At 36.2% G+C, this 10,785-nt stretch overlaps 1 protein-coding gene across 1 annotated transcript; it reads right to left on the bottom strand.

Moving 5' to 3' along the window:
* Positions 1-154: 154 nt before the first annotated feature.
* On the bottom strand, positions 155-1,156 carry DEFB113 (defensin beta 113). Its single transcript, XM_058555459.1, has 2 exons — positions 1,099-1,156; positions 155-384 (listed from the first exon to the last, which is right to left on the bottom strand). The coding sequence occupies exons 1-2, from the start codon at positions 1,154-1,156 to the stop codon at positions 155-157; spliced, it is 288 nt and encodes a 95-aa protein (XP_058411442.1).
* Between the last annotated feature and the right edge of the window lie 9,629 nt (positions 1,157-10,785).

The following is a 10,785-nucleotide window of genomic DNA, read 5'->3' as shown; positions in this document are numbered from 1 at the left end:
AATTTAATGAAAAGGCTACCACTCTTCTTTATTTCTCTTGTACTAACTCAACATTGAACTCACTGGTTCATGATATAGTTGTGTAATCCAGAAAGACACACACATGAAAAGAGATTCATAGAAAGTAGAAAGCTCATTTTTATTAATAATATTGTTACAATTTAGAGTTATGTAGTGTAGTAGAATTATAAGTTACATCTGTAGAAGTCGTAGTACTGTTGTGTCTAGAGGTTGGCTTTTGGTATTCCCGTACAACGCAGCAGGGCTCGATATGGCAGTAATTATAGATGTATTCCCAGGTGTTGCATGAAGTCTTGCAAGCACCACGAACAAGGTAACATTCTCTTTTTCTCTCTGCAATTTCTTTTGTTGTTTTCTGTGAAACTAGGAAAAAGTAGCTATGATCATGATTCCAGGTTTAATCCCCTTGTGTAAATAGTTAGCTAGCGAGCTACATAAAATTGTTTAAAGTAGATAGTTAAACCACTTTGTTTCTGAAATTATGCCCAGGCAACTCTATTGAAGAGTTTAGATTTCATGTCTTGTAAATTGGTACAATATAAATATTTATCCAACAAAATTTCCTTTGCCATTAGCTATTTTTTTGTACATAGAATATCCTTAAATATCTAATCTGTGCATGCTTCCTCAAGAGTAAAAGGAAATGGATTTGGAAAAAATAATCTACATGTTTTGTGTTCTAAATAGCCATCCACCTCCAATGCCCCCTTCCCCACTCCCCTATAAATACTAGGCCAATCGTAGAAAGCTTAATTTTGACAACACTCACAATAGCAGTTCCTTAAATTGCATTTAAAAAGAGAAGGCAGTAGGAGCATATAAGGAATTATAGTCTCATCAAACAAAACAACAAAATAAACAGGTTAATTCTACACCTTGGAATTTTTTTCCATTATCTTTTCACCTATCAATTCTACTCATTTCTTCTTCCATGCAAAATAATTAAGAGTGAATTGCATTATGAGTTCAGATGGAGTCTCCTGATAATAATTTATTTGTTTTATTTTTCCAGAATAAAGCCTTAAAAAAAAATAAAATATTTGCCCTCCCCTCCTTTTCCATGTTAATAAATATTACCTGATGGACCACAAGACACAGTGAAGACAAAGGTCAGGAAAATACAAAGTATCTTCATTCCTGATATAATTACTTGAGTGAGGTTGAGGCAGAGCTCAAAATGCGAGTTGTGTTATTCTTTGATAAAAGAAAGATGAACTCTTGTTTTTATAGCCTTCTCAGGGTGATTACTATTCTGATTAATGCCACTTTTCAAGATTAAGCACATATTCATGTAAGTATTGTGCAATAGCAACAAGCATAAGAGAGGACTTAGTTCTGTTATGACCTTAATGAGCCAAATGTGAATTCATTTTCAGTTATACAAGCAAATAATGAGGTTAAAGTCATCTTTAATTGAAAACACATAATCAGCATCATCAACATTTTCAGTAGTATGTTTTTTTGAGCATTTATTATGTGTCAAACAGTGTTCTAAGTACTTTATATGGATTAAGTAGTTTAATCTTCATGACAAATTCTATGACATAGAAAATTCTTATTTTTCAGTTGAGAAAACTGGCGCAGAGGCATTATGTAATTGCCTCAAATCATGCAAATGGTGATTGCTATAGCTGGACTCTAAAGTAATATGTCAGAGTCCATACTCACAACCTTCACATTCTTCACCCTCATAACTGAGTAACAGGTGTTCAACATGTGAAGTTATTTTCTGTACCTGTGGCCTGAACCGGAAATTCCACTGTACCTGGAATTTAATTTTTTGATGCACAGAAAACACACAGTTCTAGTACTGTTACATTAAAAATTATCATAGTTATGCTATAAGAATAATAAATATAATTCTTTGTATACCATGTAATTACTCTGTCATAGGATTATCTCATTTACAGCAGGAAGCAGTGTGTTAAAATTTGAATGAACACTGGATTTAGACACAGAAAACTAATGCTGAGATCTGACTATTCTGTTTACTAGCTGTATACTTGGGATAAATATTCACTAGTTGAGCCTCAAGATTCTCTCCTTGAAAACTGCATTGGTAGAACCAGCCATACTTAGAGGTTCATGGGAAGAATCAAATAGATAATATATGTGAAATATGATTTAGAAGTAATTGACACATAAATTTAGACAATTTGACTGGGTATGAGAATCCAAAAAGACATATCCTTACAACTTAATGGTTTATGTTCTAACTCCCTCTGTCACTGAGAAAAAACAAATTGTAAGGGTATTCTATAATCTGAGTTTTAAAAGCAGTAATCTAATCTTCTTGTTACTTCTTTACTTCATTCCTTATCCAAAAGGTGCCTATGTATTTACAGCCAAACCGTGGAAAATCTATTTTATCAATATCCTCTTTCTAAAAACATCAAAAAGAACCCTTTAAACTGATGGAGATTTAATAAGACCTATTTTATGTAAGCAGAGCAAAATAACATGTATGAAAAATACATTATAAATTTAAAAAGCCAGGCATTATCATAGTGATGATGTGGGTGAGAAGATGACCTAGGACAAAATGGCCCATTTTTGCTTCCCTGCAGCTGTATCTATTTCATGTGTTTAAAACTAGCCACTCCTATCAAGTTGGAACATCAACTAAACTCTTATAAATAGCATAGTCTTGTCCCTCTTTGCTTAAAGGTGAAGCTGGGGCTAGTGACATCTGAATCACACAGAACAAAAATAAAGATTCAAGTGACTATCATCTCAATTTTTCCAAGGAAGCCACGTAAGTAATACCAAACTGGATGCATAGGAGAGAAGTTAATTTATTTCTTTATTGCTTAAAATGGATATCCTAGGGCTTAATTTGGGGAAGATACAGATTATAGATTTATACTAATAATAACTTTTTTTAAGGGGAACAGGCAGTGAAAAAAGTGTAGTAAAAGAGATAAGAATGAGAATGAAAGTAGTGATTAAGGAAAAGAAGTGAAGATAGAGAGGAATATTTTTTAAAAGAGTAGAGAATTGACCTGAAGTATATGAACCAAATGGTAAGATGAGTAAGCCCTCATGTTTCTACTTACTTGAGTCAGGATTTTGGATGTTTAGGTGAAAAAAATGCTTTAACTTTCTTCTTCTAAAGTTAGACGATCATAGCTAATAATCAGAGACACAAGTAGGACTCTTGGAGTTCTAAGTTCTTGGTGAAGAGAGGGTTGCCAGACTTTAGGGCTATTGGGCTGAGATATGCCTACCAAAGGAGCTTTTTCAGGCCAAGGCATAGTTGTTGAGAATGCCAGAAGGGGTATGATGCTAGGAAGAGGGATGGTCAAAAGAAAATACCAAATGCAACGCTATTCTCTTGCAACAATTTCCAATAAAAAATTGACACTTTCTACCACTTTTCTGCATGAAGTCTTGGTTGTTGGTCTGGTACTGGGTCTCAGCTTTAGGTTTTTTAGAACCTAAAACAACATTACAGTCTCTTTGCATTGCAAAACCATGACGCCATTCCCATTCTTTGCTCTTCACCACCAGACACCATGTCTTATTTCAACCCCCCCCTTCGCTAATGGCTGCAAAGCTTTAAGATTAAAGATTAAGAATCCGTTACGGAACTAATTTTATATATCACTGAAAGATTGATTGACACTTTTGGAAATTTTCAAATTGGTAAGAATCATAAAACTTTTTACAGATGAGGAAAATGAGGATTAAATTACTAAGAAGATAAAAGATTACATAGATGTCAGCAGCTGGATCTTCTGCTACAATTTCTACTTCTTTCCACTACAAAAATGCTCTTATGCAGGCTTCAATAATTATTGATGTTTCATATATTTAGAAACCATGAGTCCAAGAGGTTTAGCCTCGCTGTCATGCCTGATCCTGCTCACCTTAAAAACACCTATTAGATGTTTTATTATGTGCGAGGCATTATTCTGTATAACTTACATATACTAATGTCTTTAAACCTTAAGAACGCCCTAGGAAGTAGGCATAATATTTAGCCTCGTTTTCACATATAAGGAAACTGACACATAGAGATTTAAGTAATTTACCCAAAATCAACCAGCAAGCTGGTAAGTGGTGAAACTGAAATTGAACATGGTCTATTATCAGAGCGCACATTCTTAACCATTATTATTATCACATACCCAAAACACCTGGAATGGTTGTCTCAGAGTTCCAAGGGAACTTATATAATGATGGAAACATGTGGCTTCCAGGGAGAAAGAAGTATTACAATTCCTTTGTTCTCACCCTTTATTTTTACAACTGAGGGACACTTCTGAAAGCAGAAACTTTGAAGAGAAACCACTCCTGGGCAATTCTGTTTTTAGGAGAATATGGAGAAATCTTGGAGAATAGTGGAAACTGATCTTTCCTTTAATTCTAACAAATACCTTTTCTAATTCAGCCTGAGTCTTCCTCAGCATTCTAAGGACCAGAGGAGACTATTGCATATTATGTCTTCTCACTGAGGATGAATCAAATACAAGTTCCCATGCAGAATGCTGGTCAGACTAGTTGCTCTTGCTCTATATTAAGCCATAAATGATGTTAAAGGCAATGATATAAATCTTGAATTTTGAACTAACTTTAAAGATAACTGCCAGAATGTATGATCTGGTGGGAAAATGTTGTTCAATGTTTGTTGGCTTGTGTGCTTTGTCTGGATTTTGTGACGAATTTAGTTTACCAAGTGTACTTTTGTCCTGTCCTATTACCTGTGAATCATCTTTTTAAAAAAATTTACACATGAAAGAATTGATCTTGAACAATTTGCCTACAGCCATATCACACAGTTATTGCGGTGTGAAACTTACCTGCCTGATCAATTCTACTGCCACCACTCCCAGTCAGGGAACCACATCACCCCTCTGTGGGTTGTCATACTGTGGCAGCTGCATGTTGCTGTGATGCTGAAAGCTATGCCGTGGGGATTTCAAATACCAGCAGGGTCACCCATGATGGACAGGTTTCAGTGGAGGTTCCAGACTCCATAGACTAGGAAGAAGGACCTGGCCACCCACTTCCCAAAAAATTGGCCATGAAAATCCTATGAATAGCAGCGGAGCATTGTCTGATACAGCGCCTAAAGGTGAGACAATGGCACAAAAAGACTGGGCAGGGCTCTGCTCTGCTGTACACAAGGGTGCTAGGAGTCTGAACTGACTCAACAGCACTAACAACAGACCACTACTACTACTACTACTGCTAATAAAATCTTAGCACAAGGGCTGCATTTATCTAAGTTATTCTGTTCCAATAATTATGTCTTCCAGTGTGTAGGAAGATGTCTGTCTCCCACACTTTCAAAAGTGTCCATGAGCTCAGGGCTGTAGATTTTGGGTGTAAGTGAAGGATGGATAGTAGGAAAGAGGAAGGGAGGGTGAGGCAGTGAAATGTACAGATTAATAAATGGTGAGAGAGATAATATAAAAGAAAACCATAGCAAAGTAGGGAAGACCCATTACAGTTCTACCTTTGTATACAATGATTTAGAAATATTAATATGAAAATATCTCCAGTAACCGTTGTTTAGTAGTTGCTTAAGCAATTCTTCTTTTTTTTTTTAGTGATTTTTTTTGCTGGGAAAGATTCACCCTGAGCTAATATCTGTTACCAATCTTCCTCTCTCTTTTTTTCCCTCCCCAAAGCCCTGGTAAATAGTTGTATATTCTTGTTGTAAGTCCATCTAGTTCTTCTCTGTGAGCCGCCACCACAGCATGGCCACTGACAGATGAGTGGTGTGGTTCCATACCCGGGAACCAAACCTGGGCCACTGAACCAGAGAGCGCCAAACCCCAACCACTAGCCCATCAGGGCTGGCTCAGCAATTCTTATTTAATGAAAATATATTTCTTGTTGTTACTGATGCATCCTCCTGATATCTTTGTTAGTTAGACCATCACTTAAGTTGGTGGTTTGATGAAAGATGGCATTCTGTAACTATCAGAATATGCTTATTACTTTTTGGTATTATATATCAGTGAATTATCTCAAACTAAGGAAATTAATGTGGTAATTGAAGTATTACATTTTAATCTTGAAAATAGAGTATTGATTATCTATTGTGATTTTATTTGTCCCCTCTTCTTACCTCGGAGGAAATTTTAAGTTATGGATTATAAATTCACAATAGTCATTAAGCATTCATTTCACATGTTTTGCATATGATCCACTTCTGTGTGGATCATCAATTCAAATTTTACTCAGTTGAAGACTCATTTCCTCACTAAATACATGTTACTTTAACCTCACCCAACTATAATCTAACCTTTTCTTCAGAAGGATTTTGGCTGTGTGCGTGCACGTGTTGGTGTGATATGCAATATTTAGGCCTCATTATCAAGCATTTCAATCACATCAGTTCTTTCAAGTTGCAGTCCCACACTCTTTTACCCAGAATCACGGTTGATTTTTTCTTGCTATTCTGGTCTCTGCCACTCACATGTCACCTTATCAGAGAAGATTTTGAACATTTCCTGGTGACTATTCTAATAATAATAGTGACCCTTGCTTCATTCAAATTTTTTTTTGGCATTCCTCAATTGTCTTTATTTGAAATTAGCTTGGCTCATTACTGACTTGTTTGTTTTATTATTTATTCATATAGTTTGGTATAATTATTACTACTCTTAACTACTATTGTTATTATTATTACTGCCACATCTCACTAGAATGTAAACTGCATGAGGGCAGGCATGTTGACAGTTTTACAATGAAGTCTAGAACAGAATAGACATTTAATACACACGTACTGAGTGGAGATTGAAAGAAAGTTACAGTAGTAATTGTAGTATCCATCATTTATCTATCTAGAAAACTTTAGAAAGTGGCACTTCTGAGAAAGTGAATATCAGAATACATAACTCAGTTCCTAATCCTAAGGGATCAGAGACCAATTCGTAAAGAGTTATCCATTTCTTTCCCTTTTTGGGGTATGGAAGATGATTGGGGGAACAAATGCTCTGTCTTCCTAAGCTTAATAGAGTAATTATGATTTACCCCTCTAAAGATGGCTTGTATAAAAGAGAGTGATGACAGAAATGTCCTGAAAGAGTATATAGACTGCACACATAAGTATTCTTTACAACTCCACTTTCTATTTTTATTTTTTATATTTAGCAAAAGGCTTAGTTCTCACTAGATGCCCGAAACAATAGTGAATATTTATCGAACTTTTACTAGATATCAATTACTACCTGAACACTTTACATTTATTATCTCAATTAAACACACCAACCTTATGAAATAGATATTATTTTTACTGGCATCATTGCACAGTGAGGTAGATGAGGCTTAGAGGCATTCATTTAACAACTTATTCAAAGTCACTGTACTAGTAATTACCGTTGCTGACATTAGACCCCAAAGTGGTCTGACTCTTGAACCCATATTCTTATCCACTACACTAGAATCAATGCATTTGTGAATGAACACATTTCTGAAAGGCAATAATGAGTTTCTCTAATTTCTTTATATCTCTGTTTATAGCATAGCACTAAAGCTATTGAAGCTTTAGTAAATGGCACGTAACTGACTGACTCGAAAAGTAAATGGTGAATTCACGCTCAGAAGCAGCAGAGGGTTAGTTGTATCAGTGGTTCTCCGAACTTCACAATTTTAAAAATCAGTTGGAATGATTAATAACATACACACTCCTGGGAACTCCTAATAGAAGAAGACTATTATTCAGGGGTGTGGTACAGAAACTTGCACTTTTAAATACACCCTCAAATCTTTCTGATGCTTACCCAGGTGTGATACCACCAATTTAGTCACGTTCTCTGCTTTTGTCAGACATGAACTCCTCTATATAATTTCTTCCATTTGTACAATCATGCTCATCTCTTCCATTGGTCTAATTAAGTGATGCTTGGAATGCAGAATGAAGCATATTTTTCTCTCCACAAATCCCAGGAGAACCTGAATGCCCCTGGATGAGTATATGTAAGCCTTCTGTTAAGGCAGGGTAGCAGTGTGGACAGACTGACTTGTATAAATATGACTTTACTACTTTCTGGCCATGCAGGCCTTGGGCAAAGTGTGTTTCCATCCCGAGTCTCAGCTTTCTTAGGGGCACTGGGAATAAAATTAGTCACCTTGCATAGATGATGTAAAGATTAAATAATGCATGATGGGTACTTGATCTGACTTAAACTATTGTTTTCAGTCAGGAGATGACCTATGAAGGAAAAAATATATATATTTATATATACATTTATTATATACATATTTGTGTTTGAGTATATGTGTATGTGTATATATATATATAGACATACATACTGTACTTATAAAGAAAAAAGAGTAGGAATAAAAAACTCAAAAAGTTAAATAATTAAATCTGAGAATATTTGTCTATATTTTCCACAGTCCATAGAAGTACGTCCCTCATTGATGTCACAAGTAAAGCCCAATTTTTCTTCACTTCTCCACCATGCAAAAGCCCTACGGCAAACCTCTATTTTGTTAAAAAATTAACACAATTCATAATACATCTGAGAAAATAGCTTCTAATATAAGGTCACACCAGTAATAATTTATTTTAGGAGGTGAAACCAAACTAAAGAATACAGAAAACTGTTAACATCATGCTCATGTCCCTTTGAAAGTGGTCCATAGACTCTCAGAAATGAATAAGCAAGATTTATAAAGTATTTCTAAAGTTCATTTAATACAGTTCCCTAGTTCAGAGTGTTCATACCCTTGACAAATCACCTCCATCTGGTACCCTTTGATTAGGCTGACTGATTTTGGGATATAGAATGAGCCTATTCTTTGACATTAGAAAAACCTCAAGTTGAACCTCAGGCTTGCTTTTACTATCTAAGTAATCTTTTTGAAGTCCAGTTTCCTTATCTATAAAATGGTGATTTTAATATCAAACTTATTGGGTTGTACTGTTGACAAAGAAGGCACTCAGCAATAACCTTAAACATTACTCAGTTCTTACTACGTGTTGGCCTAACTCAAGACTCTACAATAAAGCAGTCAGCAAGATGAGCATGGTCACAGCCATGCTTGGAGCTTAATTTTCAGATATGTATTGCTCTTCACAAAATTCAGTAGAGTACTAGGAGAGAGAGTGACTTTCAAGAGAGGCATCCTAATAAGTGATCCAGGATGACTTCCACCATCCTGAGAAGGGGGTGGCCAGCAAAGGATGCCTGGTGCAGAGAGACACAGTTAAATATTCCTGAGAGTATAGTGTGTGTGAGGAAGAAAAAGCGGGCCAGCGAGCTGACGCTTAGTGAGCAATGAGGCAAGCGGTAGCAGGGAGGTCAGCGGGTAGCAGGGCTCCATCTCATCCGGCTTTTTAGGCCCTGGTGAAGTGGTGGATTTCATTATATGTTTGATGGAAGCCATTTAAGAATTTGTGAATTCACTCTGGTTCCGGGTGGGAGAACTGTTTGGGAGTGAGCAGTCAGGGAGGGAGGTAATTTTGGAGAATACTGCAGTGGTCTATGAGGGAAAAGATGGTGGCTTAGATAAGGTGTCTATCTGGGCTGCCTATCCATGGTTCTTCTTGTTCTTGACTCTCCTCATGGTTTCGCTCAGTTCTCCTCACTTTGAACCTAGCTAAACTCCTACCTCTTAGGTCTGACCGCAGATAAGGAGCACTTGTCCTTGAGGTTCTGACCTATTGTCATACCATTGATCATTGATATATATCTGTCCTCTCCTCCCCACTTCCAGTCAGCCTTGGGTTGAACTCTCTGTACTTTCTTAAAGAACAATCCAATAATATGATATAGTGAGCCATGTGGGAGTTTAGAGCAGAGGTTTTTCCTTTTATCTCATGACACATGTACACTTTAGGCACATTCACATCCTCCAACAATGTTGCCATCTAACACACAGAAAAAAACAGAAACTCCCACAGGGAAAATTTAGATTAGTTGAGAGATGAGAATAAATGCTTGAGAGAGGAAAGAGAGGGAAAAGAAAGAGAGGATGAGGGAGGGAGGGAAGAATATGGAGAGTCATTAGCATATGGATACAGCTCTAATGTGTTGCTAACAGTGTCTCTTGAACTGTAATGTGCATGTGAATCCCCTGGATTCTTGATAAAATGCAGGTTCTAGTTCAGTAGGTGTGGGACATTTCTTACACGTTCTCTTGTGCTATAAATGTTCTTGATCTGTGGAGCACACTTTCGAATGTCAAAGCCCTAGAGCACATCATCTAAGCAGGCACTTACCCCATCAGAATTGTGCTATTGGTCATCTCATCCATGTCATCATATGAAAAAGAGACCCCCCCCCCAACCCCAGGGGTGGTGATAACAATAGATTAGAGATGCATTGTTGCAGTGACAATTATTCTTTCATCCATACAAATGTATGTCTTTGTTGTGGTGGAAGTTGGAATAAAGAGCAGGAATATAAAATTGGATTTTGGTTACACAGTTTTCAGGAAAATGGAATTCTCCAGTTAGACTCTTTTCATGTTAGTCTTTCAGTGAGGTGAGTAACAGTTCAAAGGAAAAAAAAAATCAATTAGAGAAAGGTACAGATCACTTCAGCTTTTTCCCAATACAAAAGGAAACATTTAACAAAAATATGTATTAGGAAGAGACATTACCAATAAAAATAAAACAATGATTTCAATTTAGGTGTGTATTTCAGATTAGAGTTAAAGGTATTAAAAGATAAATGATTATTGTTCTGCCCATAATCTAGCAATCACTCCTTCTGAACTCTTTCAGTCTTAATGTTCTTAGTCACAAATTCAGTCATGTCTTGCTGAATTAGTCCTGGATTCGTTATCAGCACTACTTTA

The sequence above is a fragment of the Diceros bicornis genome, chromosome 14 (genome assembly GCF_020826845.1).
Source record: "Diceros bicornis minor isolate mBicDic1 chromosome 14, mDicBic1.mat.cur, whole genome shotgun sequence".
NCBI classification, from domain to species: Eukaryota; Metazoa; Chordata; class Mammalia; order Perissodactyla; family Rhinocerotidae; genus Diceros; species Diceros bicornis.
Note: the sequence above shows the minus strand (reverse complement) of the source record. Positions and strands in the feature narration are given on the sequence as shown.